Raw genomic sequence first — 24,290 nt, forward strand, 5'->3', positions numbered from 1 at the left:
GCAGGTTCAACCCCTTACCTGTGTGGGCTGCGTTGGCATGCAGTGCAAGTCTAACCCCTTACCTGTGTGGGATGCTTTGGCTTGCAGTGCAGGTTTAACCCCTTTACCTGCGTGGGTTGCTTTGGCTTGCAATGCAGGTTTAACTCCTTATCTACGTGGGTTGCTTTGGCTTGTAGTGCAGGTTTAATCCTTTACATGCGTGGGTTGCTTCGGCTTGCATTGCAGGTTTAACCCCTTGCGTACGTGGGTTGCCCTTTTGTCCATAAGACGAAATGCATCAATGATAAACATAGCCCTTGGATTGATTATCCCCGGTGAAAGCGCCGGGAATGGTCAATCCTTGTACCGACGAGTGGGTCACTTTCTCTCTTATTTTCAATACAAAACCTCATTTTTCTGGAGCACTCCAGAACCAGTAAAACTTTGGGATGCAAACAGCTTGAAATTGGCCTTTGATTTAATTTATTTTTTGGCAAGTTATCTTGAGAGCTAGTAGTGGGAGAAGGCAACTAGGACCTAATTGTCACACAATCATGTAGAAGGAACATAACAAATCTCAGGATTAACTTCTAGCATTCAAGATTTCTCCACCATCATTATAAAAGAATAAAGAGAGTGAGAAACATATTTTTGTTCATATGACAAGTGGATTTTTGAGCTTCAAGAAGACGAATTGCAATCAGTTCAAACCAATGAACAACATCTTTAACACAGATGAAAAAAGGGGGTGGGATACCTTCCCCTTCCCTTTGCCTCCAAGGTCTAGGGTTGCTTCGGGACCTGAGTGAACTGATAACATTGCTCCCTTTAACTCGAAAAGTAATGTATGCCACCACTTTGCAGTCTAAAGTAGGATCAATGAAAATCAAATTGAAGACCATACTTTCACACATATTTTATAATGTGTAGAGTAGTAGAAAGATGGCACAACAACACTTCTCAACATTAATAAAAACGGAAAATATTTGGTCAACACATTCAAGAAGGTAGTATGTTAGCTAATGGTAAGCCTTACAATGTACGGGTGGAGAATATTGAATTGAACAGACCCATAATTATGCAATAAGAATCATACAAGGTTGAGCTAAAGTGATGTCAATTTGCCCTTGGTCTCCTTCATTTCCTTTGGTGCTAAGCATCTTTATACATTCTTACGCTCTTATAGCCATTAATGCCTGTGAGGAGTGATCAATCACTTCAAAAATATGGGCTTTTAAACTGAGTGAAGTGAATCTTTGTGCAATATTTATTCATAGGAAAGAAAGAAAGATTTTTGGTAGTAAGAAGGGATTGCATCAAGGGGCTCTCAACTGATTTTCATTGCATCTAGTAGTTGAGATGTTTTCAAGATGTATTAGAAGAGAAGTTCAAAGAAAGAATACTATAATTCCTTGGTTAGCAGGTGCTAATTGTTTTCAATCTCCAAGTATATTTTTTTTATGACATGATAATTGTTAGTAGCTGAGCCAAGATCTGTTTTTTCTACTAAAAATTTGGTTGCAAATCCTTGTACCAAGCGCGGCTAGGTGCCAGCTTAGTAACAAAGAGGGGCATCTATTATCACCCTAAATTTTTTTCAAAAGGACTGTATTTTATTTTCACCCAAACAAAATTTTCAGACACCAAGCCCAATCCTAGACCCAAAACAAATTTACGACTATTTGATCCAAAATGAATATCTAAACCCATGTCTGAACCCAAAACACAAAATCCAAATTCAAAACTCAAATTTAAAAGCAAATGGTCAGGACTTTTTTGAAAGGTCAAGACTAATTTGTATGTCATCAGGTGTAACCATACCAAAAGGTCAGGACTCTCTGGAAAGGTCAGGACTTTTTCAGACATTTGTAATTTGTGGTCCTTCTTCCTTCAAGTGGCTTGACTCGCATAGAAATATGCCACTGACATGGGTAAAGTTAAAGCAACAGTCTCACTAGGGGTTACTCCATTAACAAAACAAGGATTTTGAGTCAATCCAAATCGAGCATCCGTCATCTTGACAAGGATGAATACGTTCCTTAAGTTTATCTCTTTGTTTTTTAGTGGTCGAAACCCATTCATTAAAGAGGGCCTCCGCAGGTAGTTTTTCCGCTGTGCAAAAAGACATCTCTTTCAAGAAGATTAGGTCATCACAATTCCTTGTGAGCATCGGGAATATCCCCATTCATAGGTCCGAGATCCACATCTATGAATTGAAAGGTCCAAATGATCACGCACTCTTTCAAGGGTGGCTGCTTCTAGGCAAACCTCAGGCTGTCTCTGCACCCCTACCTCCTTTATTGTAGAGGTGCTGCTCCTCTCGTATCGGCTGGCTTCCGGAAGGAATGAAAGGGGGACCATCCTTTGATCCGCCGTGGGTTATCAGCCTACCCTGAGTACAAAAATGGGTTCTTTGCAAGAAAGAATTACTTCTACTAAAGAGGGATCTATAACTTCCATTCAAGCAGTTTATGTACCTACAGACTATTTGACTGATCCTGCTCCTGCCACAACATTTGCACATTTAGATGCTACTACCATACTATCAAGAGGATTAGCTGCCGTCATTCCTTAAGTCCCATGGGTTTGATAGTACGGTAGTAGCATCTAAATGTGAAAAAGTCATGCCAGAAGCATATGCTGGTGGTGGGCCTTCTTTGCCATCAGCTGGGATGACTGTCAGGCAGATGAATCAGATTTCAGACACATGTGCCCCAAGAGCAGGGAGGAGGAGATCCAGTAACAGTGGATCAACCTGCCAAGCCGAGAAAGCATTTGTCTCATGAAAAAATATCGCTCGAAAGAGCCAACAATGCTGGTTCGGTATTCGCAGGAATAGAAGCTTCTCATCGAATGAATGGCATCTTCTTCTGGAAATCCTAGCTATTGGTCTTGGCAGATTCAACCAAAACTTGATCCCTAACGTGGAAAAAGAGAAGAGTGCGTATGTCCATTGTTACTCTGATCTGATGGACGAACCATCGGGTTGGTTGTCCCACTGATTATAATCATCATCATTATCCCTTCCCCCCACATCCAACTTAGACATGTCATTTGCTCAAAAAAGACAAACTCCGCTGTTCCTCTCGCTCCGCTCTTGATGAGTCAGGACGGGCCTATCTCCTAAATGCATACTGATCTAATGTACCCTCGCCACATAACAAGAAAATCAAAGCAAAATCCCTCAAATTTAAATCGAAATACAAAACTAAAATCAAAACAACAAATTTGAATTTGTGAATGTTGTGCATGCGTGCACGGATGTTTCCTTTGTTTTATGTTTCGTTCTCATGCCAAAACGTGTTTTTGATCCTAAGTCACTCGCTAGAACGCGTCGGCAGCCAACTCAACCCAGTCCGGATTTAAAACAAACCCGAAGTCACTCAAAACGAAGTCGACCAGCCATTTGTAAAAAAAAACATGTTTTTGACATATTTTAAATAAAAATTTGTTTTACACTTATATGAACAACCTTTTTATTATTATTTATTTATTCAACTATTTTATTTTACTTTATTTTGTTCTTTTTTAAAAAAATTGTGCGTTGTTGGGTGTCAACGCGCGCGTCCGCACGCCACGCAAGTGGCATGAGCACGTCCGTGCACCGCTTGAGAGACAGGGCCGGCACGTGCAGGCCCCTTTCTTGACTAAAACCGCCCCCAATTTTGGCCCCTTTGGGTGAGCAATAGCCCTGCCCACACCCCAAAGGGGTGTTTGAAAATGGCCAATCCCACTTGGTCATTGCCTATTTAAAAAATAAAAATAAAATCACTCAAAATATTTAAAATTCGCATGCAATTCATGTTAAATTTAAAAAAATTCAAATTTTTTATCATGAATCCAAAACTGTCTATAAATAACCACACAATTATATCTATTGGTGTTAACACCCCAAATTTTTCTACATCAGAACTGAAGTGATATCAAAATTTTACAAAAGAACTGTGAAAAATTGCAATTTCAAAGCTAATTTTGAATCTAAAGAACAATTTAGATTGAATATAACCTGTGACACAAATCCCAATGTAGGATTACGAATCTAATTATAAATGTCATTTGAAATCCAAATCCAATTGCAAAATTCAAATTTTGACTTAAATCCAAGAATTGGATCCAATTAAGTCTAGAATGCTACGTGGGACCCACATGTGGGCCCCACCTAGCCCGTGGTCAAGAGCCTCACAGGGGTATCCCCCCCCCCATTTAATATATATATATATATATATTCTCTCAATTAAATAAATAAAAGTCATTTTCAAGGAAAAATGAATGAGAAACCTAGGAAAAGAGAGACATTTATGTTTCTCTCTCTTCTTTAACCAGGTCCTCTTTAAAGAAGAGTCAATTTCCAAAAAGCAAAAACTAGACTGATCAAACTTACCTAACCTACTTAATTCAAGTATGTTTGACCCGGGTGCACCCAAATGTGGTGTCAATTTCAGCTAGGTTTGGTCAACTTGGCCTCAGCACAGTCGAAAGGGTACGTCTATCCCGCGACCCAAATCAGTAGACAAAAATAGACTTTGACCAAATCGAACCCACTTTGACTAGACTCTGTCAAAGTACAATGCAGCACAATTAAGAGATTTCTTAGCTCAAATTTATCAAATTGCTTCAAACAAAGTCAAACTACTCACAAATGAGTTTTGACTTTGGTCAATTGGTCGAAATTGACCAATCTGAACAATTTTGCCCTTCTATGATCAAATTGAAATTACAGAGCTTAAATTGGTTTATAAAAGAAATATACATTTAGATTTGTCAAATATATAAATCAAATACAAAATTTAATATTTCAAACCAAAGTTTGATTGAGTTGAAATCCATCTTTAATCAAGTTATGGATGAAAATACCCTTTTCAAACCAAATTTGATAAAATTCAAATTTTATTCAAATTTAAATCAAATTATCATAATTCAATGACGTTTGGAGCTTAGTAACTAGTTTTTAAGCTAACAAGCTCGATTTCAAACAAGAAAAAAATAAGTAGTACAAAATAAGGAAAAACCGTGTGCAAGGGCATTTTCACCCAAAATTTTTGTCAAAGTTGGTCATCTAGGTTTGAACCAATGTTGACCAAACCTATCCCAACCCACCTAGCTTGTGTAAATGGGCTAAGAATGGTCAATTAGAGCTATTAACCCTATTTAACACATTTTACAAGTCCCCAAGGTCCTAAACAAGTTTCCAAGGTGAGTTAAGGTGGTGGTTGAATCCACCTCCTCCTCTATATAAGCCTCCCCTTAGGCACCAAGGGGGAGGACAAAAATTTCAAGTACTTTACCAAGTTGTTGCAGCCAAGGAGCTAGGAGGGAGAAGCCAAGGAGGAGAAAGAAGATTCGTCTAAGCCTCCTTCCCCCTTCTCTCTCATTTTCTTCTTCATTCCCTTTATCGAGTCTGCTAAGTGAAGGTGCTTAAGTGAACCCTTACTTAGGATTTTCATGGAGAGAAGCTCTCTTCTTTTCCACTCTAAATTTCAACAAGCAAGCTATTCTTTTTCTAGCTTTGCTAAGCTCGAGTCCAAGCTTGGATTCGTGCTTAGGATTGCTCGATTTAAAAAACAGGTGAAGGCGAAGATCAAGTATCAAGACCGACCACAAGGTAGGTGATTTTAATCAATTTCTCATCTATTTTGGCTTGTTGTTAGTTCATTTTAGTTTCAACAATTTGTGTGAGGGTTTATTTTCATTTGTTTTATGTTTGGGAATGATGTCCAGCTAGGGGAAACTCATGATTGAATGTACATGTTAATGCATAATGCATGCATATATCGGCTTTCTTAAAGATGAACCCATTTATCAAGTTTTGAAACACGGCCCCAAGGCCATGTTCCTTTCAAAATAACATGCTTAAAACCATTTTGAATCCCTTACCATGAGAGAATCCCACGATGAGAGAGTGATTTTGCTACAACATATGCAATGAAAACGCCAATTAGGGATGGATACATTCTTATGAATGTGATCCACCCTTGCATGGCAACATTATAGATGAATTAGCTTGAGCATTGTTTTATTTTCCTTCTCATTTGAAGTCGTTCGGATTCATGTCTTTCAATTTAATTGATCAAGGATGGTAGACAAGATTAGAAACAAGTTTTCAATATTCTTACGTAAAAGAACCCAGCCATGAATCATCATGATTCATGAGTCATGCGGTCCCTTGATTAAATTCCATTTTGAGGAGTAAGATATGTATGTATACATATTGTTATATATATATACACGTGCAATCTCTTGTTAAAAATTATTTTCTTCTTTTAAAATCAGGTTGGAACACGTTTCCAAACTGGTTTTTAAGAAAGGTGATCATTTTGTTGATTTTCATAGTGCAAGGCAGTGAAATCATTTTTATTTTATTTTTACTTAATTTCAGCAATCCATAAGTAAAATGCTTGCTGGAATTAGACTATACTTTATGGAAATTAGCTTAAGGATGTCAAATTTTATACATTTGGGATACCAATTTTCAGTCACAAAGTGGCTATATTTTGAAGAATAATAAAAAGGTTCTAGGCCTACCTAATCGGCTCTCTAAAAGCCTTTTAGAAATTTTTGATTTCATTCACCAATTTTCAGACTTACATGTGATTGATTGAGCCTCAAAAAAATTATGTAAGATCATATTTCAAAAGTCATAATCTTTGTATCCTTTAGGGGGCATTTCACGGGCGGGGATTTCCTTGTGGAACCAGAAACATTTTTCTGGTTTTCAAAATATTTCCAGCGTAACAAACACAGAAATATTTTTTCAACCGTCCAGGTCGATTCCGGAAACATATTTCCAGAAATACGTTTCAACCGGGAGGGGTGGAAACATATTTTCAGAATTTTCTTTTGGCCCGTTAGGGCTAGCCCGCTCGCGTTCTGCCTCTTTCTTCCTGCCGCGAGTTCCTCACCCAGCCGCTCTCTCACATTCTGCCTCTTCCTTCTTGTCGCGACTTCCTCACCCAACTGCAGCCGCTGCTCGCTCACATTCTACCCCTTTCTTCCTGCGGCGAGTTCCTCACCCAGCCGCTCGCTCGCGTTCTGCCTCTTCATTCCTGCCGCGAGTTCCTCACCCAGCTGTAGGCACTGCTCGCTCACGTTCTGCCCCTTTCTTCCTGCCGCGAGTTCCTCATCCAGCCGCTCGCTCGCGTTCTGCCTCTTCCTTTCTGCCGCGAGTTCCTCACCCAACTGCAGCCACTGCTCGCTCACGTTCTGCCCCTTCCTTCCTGCCGCGAGTTCCAGCCGCTGCTCGCTCACGTTCGACCTCGTGGTCTCCCTCACACTCGCCTGCTCCTGCCACTCACCTTCTCCTGCCACTCACCTGCTCCGGTGCGTAAGATCAATACCATAGTGCTTTTGATTTTCATCTTGTTGATTTAGTCATGGGGCTTGGAAAGCCTTCTGCGCCTTGGCTTGAACGTTTTTTAGAAGACCCTTTCTGTTGTTTCAGCATGGTTTAAAAATTTTTAGAGTTCATCATTTCCATTGTTCGAATCTGGTTATCATCTTTGACGGTTTGACCCTTTTTCCTGCTATATGGCTCTGTACAATCGTACACAATCATGCGTTTCCTTGATCCTATTTGCTTTTTTGGGTGCTTTTGTGTTGGTTGATTACTGTCACCGGATTGTCCATCGGATTAGGCATGTCATACACAGTGAATTGTGTCTTTCTGGTAATCATGCTTCACCTTTCATTGTCCTTCATCTTTCATATGCACTTGCGACAGGGGTTTGAATGAGAGGTCGAGTTTCCACTACCCTTCCATTTTCTGATCAGATCCTTGATGTTCACTACTAGAGGCACTTGCTCTTGAAACTTACTGCAACAAAATTTTCATAGTTCCTTAGCTCTAGGATAGAAAAGAAGTAAATGGGAGGACGATTCTGAACCCAATCCACAACCAGGACACCTACTAGCCAGGAAAATACCGAGCTGTTATGGTCTAATCTATGTTCCACAGCTAGGAAAAGGAACCAAGAGGCTGAAGGCGAAACATGCCTGGCCCATATGGTGGATCTCCAATCTTCGAAAAGGAAATTTTGTATCAAATTCAGATTGTTTGTAAAATCCGATCAACAGAGTTTTGAATCAGGCCAAAATATTAAAACAACATTTCCAGATCAAGTTCCAGGTATGCCACTACTTCTCATCGGGTCTAAAAATTAGTGCATTTCTCAACTTGTTACGAGAGTCTTGGCTACCTTTGTTATTGTGCTTTCACGTCAAGTCTTGGCCCTTCATGTAGTGTTGCAGTCATGGATACCTAGAAGATCTCTCTCTCTCTCTAGTTCTCTCTCTAGACAGACCTATAAAAGTGAGAAGCACTGGTGCACTTCCAGCTTTTGGCTTTGCGACATGCTAACTTTATCTCGTTGATCAATAGGACATATAAGCTAACACATTTGGCAAACTGAGTTATAAACTGATCTAAGTGCATCTTCATCAACTTACTATATCAAGCACTCTTTGTCTTCACCCCTTTTTTTGCTGAAATAGAACTGATTTTTTGGCTAGCTTAGTGCTGCCTTCTCAAGAAGGTTTCATTTGTTGTAGTTACACTTGTTCATTCAATAAGATTCTTTTGTGTTGTAGTAGCTATGGAAGGAACAAGCAACTCAATAAATGATAGTCTCATATGGACTGATGTTCAACTAGAATATCTAATAAATTTTCTAGTTCAACAATCACGACTACCTGGCATGAAGTCAGGCGGCAATCTAAAGCCAAAAGCTTATAAGGCCATTGAACAAAAGATGATAGAAAAGTTTGGGCCAGGTTTCACAGTAGAAAAAATAAAAAACAAGTTGAAGATTACAAAAGCAGATTACAACATATGCAAGCAAATTTTGACAACAAGTGGGTTTGGTTGGAACCCAACACACAAGTGCGTAGATGTTGACAATGAAGTTTGGGCCGTCTACATTCAGGTAAACCGGGAAACATTGTGTTTGAAATTAATCATCGTGTCAATTACTATATACAACATATGTGACTAAAATTCAAACTGCAGAAATTCCCTGAGAGGCAGAAATTTAAAGGAGAGCAAAAATGGAAACACTATGAAGAGTTACATGAAGTGTACGGTCCATCAACTGCCACAGGTCGTGATGCTAATAATTGTACTTCGTTCATGATGACTGAAGACTATGAGTCTAATCATGCAGCAGAGACCCCTATAACCCATACGCCTGATTTGGGGATAAATATTGATGAAAATATAAGTTTCACACAAATGTTGAATAGTGATTCTCCTATACCATCACCGGCACATGTTCAATAAGATTCACGGCCTGCTACATCTGAAAGTAGGACTACAAACTCATCAAACAAAAGAGCTAGATTAAGTACGAATGACGAGGACTTTCGAACAATAATGCGACATAGGCGATAGTTTTCAAGCCATCATAAACACATCTACAACACAAACATTGGACAAATGTTTGGATATATTGCATGAAATGCTCGACTCGGGAGAGATTGATAATAACATGCACTTAAGAGCTCTGATGCTAATGGAGCAGGGAAATAAGTCAGTCATCTTCCTCAAACTTCGGCCGACTGAACGTGTGCCTTGGTTGCTGCTTAATCTCAATCATCAATAGTAAATAGTACGTGTTCTCCTACTTGGTTATAATTCATTGTTGTGTTCATTTGAACTTCTATGCAATTGAAAAGATACATATATGTTTGTTTTATGGCCGTTAATTTGTTTTCGCTTTTCATATTAAAATGTTTTATTCGTAGATGGTATGATTATTCATGACGAATGTTACTTTTTTGTATGTGCTACCCAGTGCTGCAGTCATGTTGTTAGATGATGACAGAGAACATGTTATAGTGAAAATGATGTTTGTGTTGGTCATCATATTTTATAGATTCCCACATCGGCGTAGGCAAATTGTTCACCCTTATAGAAATGCTGGTAGTCAATTTGTTCATAATATCATTAACGGCCATCCAAGGAATTGTTTGGACTTACTGCGCATGGATCTCAACTCGTTTATTACACTATGTAATATATTGAAAGAGAAAAATTTAGGAGAAGTTGGTCGTGAAATCAACATTGAAGAACAAGTTGCTATCTTTATACTTACTGTTGGTCATAATGAGCGCAATCGTGCATGCCAAAACACGTTCCGACACTCAGGTCAAACAATTAGTAAGTATGTGAACCTCATTCTACGAGCATAAGCTTAATCTTAACAATTTTATTTTCACCCAAACGAAATTTTCAGTTATTTGGTTTTAAATTTTCGACCATAAGCTTAATCTAGACCTAAAATAAATTCACAACTATTCGATCTAAAATGAATCTCTAAACCCATATCTGAACCCAAACATAGAATTCAAATTCAAAACCCAACTTTAAATGTGAGACTCAAATCCCAAATCCAACTCTCGGATCTGAATTAGATCCAAAACCCAAGTTTAGGTCCAAATCGAGAATAGATCAAAACAATGAAATTTGATGCTATCGAGTGCCACGCGGGTGCATGTACGGACCTTTCCTTCGTATTATGTTTTGTTCTCGTGCCAGGATGTGTTGTTAAGCCTAAACTACTCACTATAATGTGTCGACGACCTATCAAACCCAATCCGGATCTAAGATGAGCCCAAAATCACTCAAAACGGTATTTCTGTTATTTTATTTTATAAATGGACCCCTTGAAGGCTGGGGAGGTGAAATGTGCTCCTCATTGATCCATAAGAGACAATAAGAGGGGCAGTTTGCCCCCCCCCCCCTTTATATAAACTCGGCACGCACGAGTACGTCATTTGGTTGTGCGACGAACGATGCAAGCAATGCGCCACACGTGTGAGCGCACCAGGGTTGAGCCTGCATGGCAGCGTGATGTTGGATGGGCAAACGCGTGACGCACGCGATGTGCCACATGTGCGAACACGCGGACATGCAATCGTGCACTGCGCGATCACGTGCTGCCATGCGCAGCATGCCAGGGCAGGGCCTACGCTGGGAGTAGGCCCTATTTTGGGTCAAAAACCTCCCCTTGTTGGGTGAGCAATAGCCCTATCCACACCTCAAATGGGTAATTGCAGGACTAGTGACCAATCTCAGTTGGTCACAGATATTTTAAAAAAAAAAAAATATTTTAAGATATTTGAAATTCGCATAAAAATCTTGTTAAATTCAAAAAAATTCAAATTTTGAGTTTTGGCTCCAAAACTTCCTATAAATACCTCTACAATCTTCCCTCTTGGGCATGTGCTGACCTTTGGGGAACTTTCTAGTGCTTCTTGACTTGAGGATTGAGAGTGTTCCTTAGCTCTCTACTTCCATTTCTCTCTTATTCTCTTTCTCTTCTTCTTCAATCTTGGGAGTAAGTCTCTCCAACTTCCACTCTCAAAGGGACCAAGCCCATTTGAAGAAGCTTTCGGATCATCCGAAATAGGAGATTTATATTCTAAAAATCATTCTTATTAGAGGTATGTAATCAACACCCCAATCAATATCTTTTCCTTACTTTCTTTCTTTTTCATCTTCCTATGACCGTATAAGATAGCTCTCAAATTTTCTCTGCAAAATCAAGAGCCATTCTAGAGTGCACTGAGAGCATGAGAAGGTAAAATAAGAATTCATTATAGGATGGAAATATATCTTTCTCTTCTCTTAAATGTTGCTTTGATTTGACTTATTATTAATGCATAGTTGATTGATTTTCTTATTTACATATGAATGGATGGTCAGAATGAGTGTTTGAGTTGGAATTTTTTCGTTCTTATGCTGATTTTTGAGGTTGAGATTTCATTTCATGTATGTTTGATTTTCTTCTATACCCAACAGTGAGAGAAATAGATTCTCTTGTAATAAACGAAATAATTATGGTTTATGTTCATGCACAAAAATATTTGAAATCATGTTTTTCAAAAAATTTTTGAAAGCAAGAACCCTCTTTGGAGAGGCCTTGGGAACTTAGTCTAGGCTCTTGCATGAGACCAAGTTCCTTTCCGGTCTATATAAAAAATTGAAGTCGGATATTTTCAAGTTATTTCTTGATTTCAGTTCTCATGAAAGCATATACGTATATACAAGTTATATACGTATACATGCACATAATTATCTCTTTTTGTCTTTCTCTCTTTATGATTTAACATATCCTTTTACAAATTCTTATACATGTATATATATAAATGAATATATGTACTGTGTTCCACTTTTTTTCTCTCTCTTCCTCTCTAAAATCTCTCTTTCTCTATTTCTAAAATCTTCTTCTCCCCTCTCCATTTTATTTAATATTTTCTTTTCACAAGCTTCCATACACGTGTGTGTGTGTGTGTGTGTGTGTGTGTGTGTGTGTGTGTGTGTGTGTGTGTGTGTGTGTGTACATATACGTATACATGCCTCTCTCTCTTTCTTTTTTAAAAATATTTTTTGGAATGAAAACACCTTTAAATGGTTCTTCAAATGTGTGTTGCCCAATTTACTATTGCAATCTATAGATACTTTACAATGTTGACAAACAATACTCCTACTAACAAACAATACTCCTGCTAAACTCCTTTCATATAGCTGATTTTAGTGACTTGGCTTTTGTAAGAAGCATGTCAATTTCTATATTATTAGTAGAAACTGAACGAGAAACATTGGTGTTAGATGTTGCAAAATTCATATGTTGCATATATAAAAAATAAAAATAAGTAAATAAATAATTAATGATAAACCCACAAAAAAATTAAATAAAGTATTTTACGAATTGAGGAGCTTGATGAGTATCATCTCTTAACTCTTGGTTAGCAAGATTAATGCTTTCTGACATGAATTACCAATGGCAAAATTGTTGAATATCTAATATTTCTAACGAAATAACAGACGCCTGCAAGTAATCCAATTTTTGGTATGACTAAACATGGAATAAATGCACTTTTGCTTCATAGAAAAACCAACAACAAAAGAGTTTGAAACAACACTGCATTTGCAACCTTCATAAGCTCTTAACCCTCCTTTGCACAGCCTTTCTTATGTTGTTGACCCTAAACATCAAATCGAGGTTAGAGAACATTATAACAATATTATAGGGCTATAATGTTGTAGAAAGAACCTCTTAATAGAGTGTGCTCTATTGAGGTTATGTGCCCAATGAATGAAATTACTGCTATACGGCAATTTTTTCACATTTTAATTGGCTTCAGGAATCTAGTTTAATAACCATCTTTTGCAGTTACCTATTTCTGTTTCATAGTGGTAGACAAAGGTCATCCCATATTACTTGGGTTCATGCTTTAGGCATGCAAAAACAGTTTAAAAGAGTATACAAACAATGCTAGAAGTCTAATTTTCATGCACATTTGCACGCAAATCATCAATACACAAAAAAAATGAAGATGAGAACACATTTGATTCTACAAGGCAGGAATAGTTACTGGCCTTTAAATTGGTAATTCAGCCACCATTAACCATCTTCTATCAAAAAAGTTTGTTAATCAGTTTCCAACAATATCAATGAGCTACACAAATGTAGCAAGCACCTTTTTGATAAAGGAAACACCAAACTGAAAATCTACTGCTCCTTCCTAAAATCATGCTACTGCAAGTGCAAGAGATCATGTAGCAATTCTCGTAAAAACAAAACACAACCTAATCCCTTCTCAACTAACAACTGTCAAAAGTGAATGCATGGAAAAGGATGCAACTCAAACTTCCAAGACAAAAGAAGAACAAGAAAATAAGGGAAATTAAAAGCTATCGTTTCTTTTTATGTGGAACAAAATCAAATAGAGGTGAACACCTGAAAGAGATGGAAAGTCGCCTGCCTCCAAGAGATGGAGAGGAAAAGACACAAAGATGACAAGATGGTAATAACGAGTTAAGGCAGTCATATCTAAATTTTTTGAATAGCTTCACAACAGTAACTATGCTCAAGGGAACAGGATTCCATGAGGTAGAGCTTGAACAGGGATCCCGTTAGTTTGCTTTGACTGGGGCCTGCTCATTGAAGAGAAAATGAAGTAAAACTTGAAGCAGCAATTTGACAAGGCCGAGCAATAAATCTGGCCTAATTTTATGGCAAGCATTAGTTTAACTAGTGTTTTAGAAACAGAGAGGCTTCCAATAGCCAGCTGGTTAAGGTGCGGTGTTTGCTCTTGCATAGAGTTTTGGGCCCCTTCCAAGTAATTTCAATGCCAATCAAGCAAAGCTATGCACCTTGATCTCAAAGGCTTCATAATCGTACTGCTCGCCTCAATTTTGAAACAGCATTGTACCATGAACATTCCTTTCATGGCTTGTCAACGCATGCTCGTCGAGCTCATCATAGATTGAAGCAAAAGCATCACAGTAAAATAACTACATTTGTTTTGTTATCTCTCGATTTTTCTAGAAAAGCTAGGAGGACTCGAATCAAAGCAGAGAAATCATCAGACTCACGGCATCCTTTAAAGCGATTCAATAAATTCCTAAGAAAGACGTTAGAGACAACAGGCGTCCCTGCCTTTTCATGAACAAACGTTTAGAACCTAGAAAAGAAGGTGCATATAAAATAAAAGGATAAGAAGCAAGAATGACACCACTCAAGTCAAAACAATAGATACAATGACGACAAGCGAGTAACGCTTCCCTTTTCCTGCAATATCACTTATATTTAAATCTCTTACAACGTAACAGACAACAAAAAGAGAAAACAAGGAACCCAAAGAAACGAGAGAACAAAAAGAGAACCAAAGAAATGAAAAGATAAACAGGGAACACAAAAATCAACCAAGAACATAACAAAGAGAAAAAAGAAAGAAACAACTAACAAGGAACACAAAGAAAGAGAGAGAGAGAGAGAGAAAAAAAAAAAAGTGTCTCCCTTACCATTGTTACCCTTCTCTTTTAGCACTCCCTTTTTCTTCTCCTTCAATAATCACCCAATTTTTCTCCCTCTGTTGGGTGGTGTTAGGGAAGAAGTGACTTGAGGAACGAGAGAGCGACAACCAATAACCTCTACTAACATACATGTGTATGAAACCACCAATAGAAAGAAAAAACTTTTTTACAACAAGGGGAACGGGTGAGAAGCTTCTTTATCGTTTTTTTTCAATATGATAAAACTTTTATATGTTTGATTTCTTACTACTTTTCAAATTTTTATTTTTTTATCAAAAATACATTTTCAACCATTTCGCTTCACAAACTATTTCAATTAGGTGTGCTTGGTCCCATTTCAAATTTAGTATGAAAAATTCATAAATATTTATATTATATATATATATATATATACATAATGACATTTAAATTTAATAAAAATAATTAAAATCAAACTCGACAGGCCCAAGTGCAGTCGGGTTTCTTGTAAGGCCCAGTCGGCCCGAGCGTAGTTTCAAGGCCTGGGCCGGGCCTGCTGATAGCCCGACGAGCCTTTGGCCCATTATCCAGTTTCACTTTTTATTCTAATTTGATTTGCTGGTTCTCGAAACTTTTTCACTTTTTGATTTATTTTGATTTTAAAAACGATTTTGACAACATTCCTTTAATTACAAGTCGAGCCAAGTGAGCTTAATTGAGTCAAGTTCTTATAACTTGAATTTGACTTGTTTAATGTTTCAAGTATAAGTTAAACTCGAGCTTAATTTGTTTATCAACTAGTTGAGCTTTTTTTAGCGAATTTGAGATGGACTCATTCTCACAGTGGCCAAGCTACTGCAAGGAGCATCCCTTGATGCATTCATTGATTGCATAAGGTAGTTTAGCTAAATAGTTGTAATTACATAAAATAGTTTAATAAAACTTCGGTTTAATTCTTGATTTGAAAATTTTAAGTTATTTTCAACTACTTTTTTTTATCAATTCTCTTTTTTTAAATACTTATCTGAAGCAACTAGTTTATCAACTGAATAAAATATTTATGAGGTTGCATGTCTATACAAAAATGATATGTTTGATTAATTATTAAAATAGTTTGTTGAATAAATAAATTATGCATATGACTTTCATACTTTGGGTTAGTCATCTTAGTATATTAGTTTTCTTAATTACGTAAATAGAACAACTTATAAATTGATCCATTTGCACATTGTATTGTTTATCTTTCAAACAAATTGTTTCATTTGCACATTTCACGCTCCAAATTATTGAATTGATTTGATGATTCAAATATTCAATCAATCTTTTTTTTCCTATTAATTAAAGGTCTTTGTTTTTAAATTGGTGAATTATGTGTTATATATTAAAGAAGCAAAACTTTTAGACAAATTGTATGATTGTACATAATAATTTACTCAATTGATTAAATAAATAATTGATAAATTGATAAGCAAAAACCTTTTTTTAAGAGTTCTGCAATTTTTCATATTAAATATATTTATCTGATATTAATTTTCATATTTGTGAAATTGCCAATTTTGTTGAAATTTCTTAATTGAAGTTTTCTTTATTATTTACAATTAAATAAATACATTATGTAAGATGTCCTAGTCAGTTGATGTCTTAACTGTAATAGTTTGCTTGATTACATAAAAATGTTCAATTAAACACAAAATTAATTAATTAATTAATTAAGTAAAATTATTTTGTATGATGTAGTTGTAAATATTTTAAGTCAATTAGTTTATATGACAACTACACAACCATTTTTGTTCATAACTTGATGAAAGTCGTTAGCCACTAGTCAGACTTCTCTTCGTATAAAATTTATATTCTTATCATACTTATGATGTATTTGGCTACACCTTTTGCCCAAAACATCTTACCATTATGGTAGGTTGTTTCGATATCAGTTCTCACGGTTCAGATTCGGAGACCAGTTCATTTCTGATATCAACTCATGGATCGGATTTGGATATCAGGTTGCAGTTCTGATTCAGATACCAGCTCACTTCGGCTTTGGATATCAGCTCATTATGTGGAATCACATATCAAGTTACATTTCGGATTCAAACGTACTTGTTAAGATGTTTATTATCCAATCAGATATTTATTTAAAACCGAATTTGGTGGGATGTTATTTCTTAAATCAAAATCCCATTCGTTTTTATGATGGATGTTAAATTTCTTTCATATCCGGTCCGTTGACATCTGGTACCCATCACATCAGTTAGTAAGATAGAAAGTAACTAGTAAGAGAAAATGGAAGAGTGGTAGAAGGTTGGCACAATACGTGGAGGCTGGCAAGCGGTGAGTTTTGTTATCGAACTTCTATGTTCTATGTTGTTAACTGTAAAAAACCGATATGTCAATTGAAGTGTAAAGAATATATCAGTGAAAATGTATGCTTGATACCTTGTAAGAATGAGAAAAAGGCAGAGGCTTCAACTATGAGCCAGATGGTATTTTTGTCACGTGCTGGGCCTGAGGGGAGTTGGACTACTTGTTGCGTTTCGTTTGGGCACGCAGGGGTAACTGGCAAATCAGTAACGAGTTAGAGAAATTATGTTATGATTATGAACCATATTTTTAAAAAACAAAATTGTTTGGTCAATTAAGTATCCTGCCCGTTTGATGTCTCGATTCCTTTTTTTTTTTAACTTTAGGAAGCGAGTCTGGCATACAATATCTGGCAAACATTCTAATCCTGACAGCGAAAGAACGATAGAGTCCTCCCCTGAAACAAAAAGTTTCCCATAAAAGCAAAGCATTTTGGTATCGGAGGGCAACAGCCGGCCGGCCGGCCGACACCGACTCAGTGATGCACGACAACCACATCGTACTGCACGGAGGCATCGCCGGTGTTCATGTCGAGCCAATGCGTCCTGAGCAGGGCATAGCCTCTGGCCATCCGGAAGGCGCCGCTGCCGCCGACGACCGGCATCTCCCTCAACTTGTGAAACACCGAGTTCCGGCCGATGATGCTGAGAGTGCTGCCGTTGTACCTCCCCTCCGTGAACACCAGGTTCATGCTCATCAGCAGCCCCAGATCCTGCTGCGACGCCGATGCGTAGATCCCCTGGCACCTCCCCACTTGCTTGGACGTCAGCTCCGGCCCCTCGGTCAGCGGGTTGTCGATCATCTGAACGGAGCCGAAGCCAGTGGAGTAATTGAGAGAGGGGCCCTGCACGATGGTGATGCTGGTCGGATTCTTGCCGCTCACCACGTCGTGCCAGTAGAAGCGGAGGCGGGTCACTTTCTCTTTCCTCAGCGGCCTTGGCCTTGGTAATCGGTGGCCGGGATCCTTGGCACCAGCGACGCCTGTGGTAGCGATGAAGAGGAAGAGCGTGAAGAAGAGAAAGGATTTAGGAAGGAGGCCGTTGTCCATGGTGATGCTTGAGGGAGGGGAGGGGAGGGGAGGGGAGGAGAGGAGAGGAGAGGAGAGGGACTCTCTCTGTCCTGAGAAAGAATGGGTGTCTTCGGTGTCTCTCACATTGGCATTTTATAGAGTGTGTGTGTGTGAGAGAGAGAGAGAGAAGAAGAAGAAGGGTTTTGTTCTAGAAGGTTTGCCTTTCCCTGTTTCTTGTTTCTTTTCTGGTTGTGGAAATTTGAAGCAGGCAAGATTGACTTTGGTTTGTGAACATAATGTCACAGAAATGTGAAAGAAGAAAGAAATCCGCCATTCTTGTGGGAGTCATGGACGCAGAGATTTCTTGCGGGTTGAACGAAATTAAGGCGAGTGCTGCGCTTTAATTGTTGGTGGCCTACTTTTTAAAAGCGTATTGATTCTGTGAAAGCAGAAGTTTCACAAAGTTGGTTTCCTTATGCCTCTCTTGTTATATTCTGGTTCTTGCCCAACCCACCCACCATGGACTTTCTTTCTATCTCTCTGTCTCTATCTCTTACAAAGATTTTACAATAGTGAGTTAGGCTCCTGCTCACATTTTACATTACTAATTGAATATTAGTTTCTATTTCAAAAACTGAGATAGAAGAAAAAAAGTGTTCCATAAACATGAATCTGCCAAATTTTTTGAGACAAATACATGAAATAGTTCCCAAACAACCCTTAAGGAGATGTTTGAGAATTGTAAAACTGTAAAATTATAATTTTCATTTTTTATGAAATTGGAATTACATTATCAAACCATGAATTTTGATTCCTCAATTATAGGTTCTTGAACCAAATTTTGTTATCATAAATTTTTAAAAATAAGCAATTTTGCAAATTTATGAATGAAAGAGCATTCTTTCAATAAATTAAAAGCGTAAAGTTCGGTAAAGGCAAAAGTGGAATGAGAAAAGTTGTCTGCGTGTAAAATGACAAAAACTGCTTCTCTGGCCAAATCGTAGGAACATTAGAGCATGTTATTTATTATGAACATACAATGTGTTATGGGCTTCAAATCGTGAAGTTACCCCACTGGTTAAAGGAAAGACCCTTGCCTATAAGGGTTACATGGAAAAAATTTACCCTAAAACTACTAAAAAGCGTTTGATAAAAAGTAAGAATATGTTTTCCCATGTTAACTGCGTAACATAGAAAGTGCCTTCTTAGTAATACGGCTGCTTAGAAAACGTTTCTTAACTTCAAATAAGGAAAAGACATTCCAATGTGTTAATAATGGAATATTGAAAAGGTTCGCAAACGCTTTCCGTTTTTTTAACGCATTGGGAGTACACTTCAACCAACACAACACTGGCGATATTATTAATGTCACCCGGTATCGGACCATATCAGCCGTTTCATATCATCATATTATTTATAATATTTTAAACTCATTTTGAAATATTTATATTACATTAAAATAAAAAAATTAGTGGTTGGTATATATAAATATATATATATATAGAGAGAGAGAGAGAGAGAGAAAGAGAAAAAGAGAGAGAGAGAGAGAGAGAGAGAAGAGGGACGGATTTTTTAAAGCGTTGTTGAGTACGTTATTGGAAAACCCAAGAGCAGTAAGAAAGATTTAAGCCTTGTTGAATACGTTATTCAAAGAAGCCGACAACTTTGAGGGGCCAGAAGATGAGGAAAAGAAGGTGAGTAAAAGGACAATGCTGGGACGCGGCACAGACAAGTTATGATGACCATGTTGTGAAATCATCAACCGTGACTATTACTTCATGGCCATGACCTCATTTGGAAGCGCGAAAAGAACGTGTAATTTTACAGCTGTGAACGAAGACTACGTAGGGAGCCTGTGGATGACGCACTCACCTAATTCAGTTATGTGAAATCCTGGTTGAATGAAAGCGAGCTTTGAAAAGATGTCCTCTTTGTCACCAGCAATGCTCGCGTAGCTTTGAAATGATGTTTTGTGCGTCAGGGTAAAGACACGTAAGTATCTAATTTAATGGGCTACGCTTTTATATAAAATACTTAAACTAGACCCTAAAAAAAAAATAAGGGAACTTTTTATTGTTAACAGCATTTTCACTAAAGATACTTGTTTTATTTGTTCAAGTGAAGCACCCAAAACCCTTCTTTTTTTTAATATGAATAGCCTAATCTGAGTGGTTAGACTTTTCACTCTTGTTAATAAAATCAAATGTTGTCAAATTAGGATCTTTCAAACTCAGTTTAATTACACCTAAACACGCTAACAACCTGGTTTAAAGTATCTTCCAAATGCCCCCCATAAGTTAGCTTTTGAATTATAGTCATGCTTAAGTGTTAGAAAACTAGGTAGTCAACACTAATTTGTGAGGCTGGCTTTGCTTGTCGACAAAAAAACCCTGATGGATGTCAATTTGAATTTCGATTGGATGTCCTATTAAAATGTGTTAGAAAAGCCCGTTGTGAAAAAGAAATTTAACATTCAATTCAAAATTTGGATTTGATTACAAAAAAAACGACATTTATTGAATTGTTTCAAAGAAAGATGCCCTTTGACGCTTCCCCCTAGGGCTAGGGCTCCCGTCGCATCTATACCGGAACAGGTAGTTGGAAACTCCACGCCAAGGGAGGGAAGGTGAGGGGATCGATGGGGCAATGGAAATCGAGAGTCGGGAGGAGTTTCCTCCGTTGGGCGATGCCTCAGGTGAGCCGTGTGGTCTTTGTAATTTTTTTTTTTGTTTTTATAAATTCCTTTTTTAGTCTTATAATTTCTTTCATAGCGATGATGCTTCTCTTTGATGTTATAGCTTGCGTTTTCCTCCTTACAAACCAGTGTTTTGTAGCTTCTACCCGTATGAACATTCTTTTGCTTTTTCACTTTGTCACAACGATACGTACCTGTATCCGGTGTATCCGGATATGGGTCACGAAGTGGAATATGCCAAAAAATAAACTATTAATTTAATATTTTTCTTTTCATTTTATCATTTTTTTTCTGATGCATCCAATTATTTTCATGAACAATCATTTCAAATACTCACCACAAACTTTTTTATAAGAGCAAACTATTAATTTAATGTTTTTTTTTTCATTTTATTATTTTTCAGAATATAAATTTTCATGCTAAAGTGACATAGCTTTTTCATGGGCAGGCAAGTTTGGATGTTTTGTGGTACATCAAAGTAATTAGAGGTGCCCAAATGCCATTTTAATTTCTATAGCATTAGCTTCGAACATGATATAGGTGCATCACATGAAGAGAGGAACCATCCTATCAATAACGACATTCTTAAGGGTGAAAAGTGTCGTGTTGAACACTCTCTTAAAATCTTGTTTGAGATTATATGAGCTTTTTCATCTGAGAACTGTTCATTTTGGCATTTGTGTTGCAGTTCCTTTTGCATTCATAAATCATTGGGAGGTTATTAACTATATGTGGACAGTTTCCATTAGACTTGCAATTAAAAAAAAAACTGTTTCTCCACTGCCGTTCAGCTGAAGTCTTTTTTTTCTAAAGGAACCTTTAAAAACCAATTTTTGGTCATCCAAACATAAACCAGGTTTTGTAAAGTGAAAACCTGGTTTTTGTCGTGTTCACTAGAAAACCTAGTTTTTGCCATGTTACCCAAACACTGAAACCAAGTTTTCAAAACTCTTTAAAAGAATGGTTTTACAAAACCAGGTTTTGACAAAAACCATTTTTTGAAGGGGTGTATCCAAATAAGACCTAAGTTGTCAATCGCCATTGTAAGGAGAACTTCGTCTTTTGAGTTGGAATCCTCTCTGCAGCCTTATTAGTTTGGGTGAGGGCGTATTGGGTTAACCGACCTGTTTACCTGTAATAGATGTTCAATGATTTTTCTAGCTTTTTTGGCTAGATCATCTGACTCAAATTGGGGGGGAATGGTCCTCAAGAATCATTAGTGCAAACAAAGTTTGCGGGCATTTAAAGCAAAAGAAGAGCCACTTCTTAGAGCTCGAAAGTGCTATGTTGGGGATGGGAAGAGATGGATCACCTAGTAATGTGGAGAATAGGGGCTGGCCAAACAGTCAATTTCTGGAATGAGAATTGGAAATGAGGAATTATTTCCTATTTGCTTTATGCTGCTGATTATGATATTTATCGGCGCTTAATATGAATGCCTGTGAATGTAGTTTTATTGCAATTAAAAAATAATCTGACTTCCATGGATTAAATATGTTTTGAAGTAGTCGCATGTAGGGTTTGGTGCTGATAAATTATATAGGGAAGATGTTGATGGCTGTAACTTGAAAAAAGGATGACGTGGTTCAATGCAGAAAGACCGGCAATTCTATGTATTCTCTTAATTGAAAAAATGCAGCTCCTCCAACATAGAAGTGGACTTTACACCTGATCATTAGTACTTGTATTCTCACGTTGGAAAGATTACATAAATTAGGTATATCTCTTGCTAACCAGTAGCTAGTTTGTAAGAAAAGTTGAGGAGACCACGTCTCATTTGTTTCTGAAATGTAAAGTTGCTAAAAGCTTTTATGGATGTTTCTTAGTTGTTTGAGGTGCGTCTACTTAGTGTTGTTTCACTGTAGATGCTGTTGATAGGTGGTCGAGTAAGAAGAAAGAGGGGCACAAAAGACTTGAGCAAGTATGGATGGCATGTTTCCCCATGGCCATCTGGTGTCTTTGGAAGAATTTAAATGCTAACCTCCATGATAGCAAAGCTCAGTTGTTGAAGAATATATGCTATATGTTTTGGGAGGATAATGAAAAGCTTGACTAATGATCTTAATTGGGATTCATAATGACATACTTATAGACTTGTCATTTATATTTGCTACAAAAAAAAATTCTAGATTATGTCTCTATTTAAGAAAATAAGCATTGGAAGGGTGGAGCCCAGTTGACTGGATGTTTTCATAAAAACACATGAATGAAAAACAAACAATATATAAATGAAAAGGTTGCAAATGCAACTGTCACTTTTATTTTTTGGTCTGAGATTGTTTTTTATTTTGATGTAATATACATTCATATTAATGTATATCATTTGAGAGGCTGCATTCCGAACGCAGCTTGCACAACTTCTAATTGGGGCTGCCGAACCAACGCTGCGAAGGGAGACCATCTCCCAGTAGATTTACATCAGAACCAATGTTTTGTATTTGCACAAACACACACACATATATAGAATTGAAATCAACCATCTACCTCTATGATCGAATGGTTACTTTTTTTTTTCTTTTTATTTTGTGTCGCTAAACAGCAGCTCAAAAGGTACATTTGCAGCAACCAACTGCTTGGCCACGGCTTTTAGCCATGGAATGCACCTTTTGTGATGGTAAATAAAAAATCATCATTTGACTATAGAGGTAACTGGCAGATTTCAATTTTCTTATATGTATACCAATATGATCTTAAGGATAGGTTGACGCAAAGTATAAGTTGATCATTTTTTGGGTTTGAATATTGCTCTTATAATACGCAAAAACGAATCACTCTCATAGCATTAATATTTTGATAATAGAGAGTGACAAAAACCAGATTCTTTAAATTTGTTCTTTAAGGTTTTTTTCTTTCTTTCTTTTTTTATAATCTAAAGAATAGGTTGTTGCAAAACATATGTTAAGTTGATGGCCTTATGGATTCTAATAGAATTTTATAATAAGCAAAAATGATTGACTCCCATAGCATCAACATTTTGGTAATAGAAAAGTTTATATATAGATCTATATATATATATATATATATATATATATATATATATATATATATATATATATATATATATATATATAGACACACACACACACATACACACACATGTGAGCTAACAATAAATCACCAATAGGTTTTTGTTTTTTGGTAATGGACGGTATTTGATAAATTTCAAAACATGAGAACACATGATAGACCAAATCCGCACCATCTAATGCACACAATCCCACATTTAGTAATTCAACTATTAATTCGATACAAATCAAGTATGCTTTGGTTAAAAGTGGTTTATGTGAAACTTCTTAATTTTTGCTACGATTTTTTTTTACTTTAAATTCCTTAATTTTCAAAAAGAGCACATCTAAACATAAAAACAATTGACCATCACCAAATTACTCTCAAATTTACAACTATTTGGCCCTACCCTCAAAGGAGTAGAGGTATAACTCCGCACAGCACAGGAATCAAATTGATGATGTGTAAGT

General features: G+C 37.1%; 2 protein-coding genes across 2 annotated transcripts; one reads left to right on the forward strand and one right to left on the reverse strand.

Moving 5' to 3' along the window:
* Positions 1–8,669: 8,669 nt before the first annotated feature.
* On the forward strand, positions 8,670–9,250 carry LOC116254461 (uncharacterized protein At2g29880-like). The gene is made up of 2 exons (XM_031629898.1): positions 8,670–8,897; positions 8,981–9,250. The coding sequence occupies exons 1-2, from the start codon at positions 8,670–8,672 to the stop codon at positions 9,248–9,250; spliced, it is 498 nt and encodes a 165-aa protein (XP_031485758.1).
* Positions 9,251–17,362: 8,112 nt separating this feature from the next.
* Positions 17,363–18,488, reverse strand: LOC116265444 (dirigent protein 22-like). Its single transcript, XM_031646040.2, has one exon. The coding sequence runs from the start codon at positions 18,156–18,158 to the stop codon at positions 17,586–17,588; it is 573 nt and encodes a 190-aa protein (XP_031501900.1). The 5' UTR covers positions 18,159–18,488; the 3' UTR covers positions 17,363–17,585.
* Positions 18,489–24,290: the final 5,802 nt, after the last annotated feature.

Source organism: Nymphaea colorata, chromosome 1, assembly GCF_008831285.2.
Source record: "Nymphaea colorata isolate Beijing-Zhang1983 chromosome 1, ASM883128v2, whole genome shotgun sequence".
NCBI classification, from domain to species: domain Eukaryota; kingdom Viridiplantae; phylum Streptophyta; class Magnoliopsida; order Nymphaeales; family Nymphaeaceae; genus Nymphaea; species Nymphaea colorata.

Coding starts and splice junctions, on each gene's coding strand:
- LOC116254461 (XM_031629898.1), top strand. CDS start 8,670: ATGAAGTCAGGCGGCAATCTAAAGCCAAAAGCTTATAAGGCCATTGAA. Junction 8,898..8,980: donor TTTGGGCCGTCTACATTCAG/GTAAACCGGGAA, acceptor TTCAAACTGCAG/AAATTCCCTGAGAGGCAGAA.
- LOC116265444 (XM_031646040.2), bottom strand. CDS start 18,158: ATGGACAACGGCCTCCTTCCTAAATCCTTTCTCTTCTTCACGCTCTTC.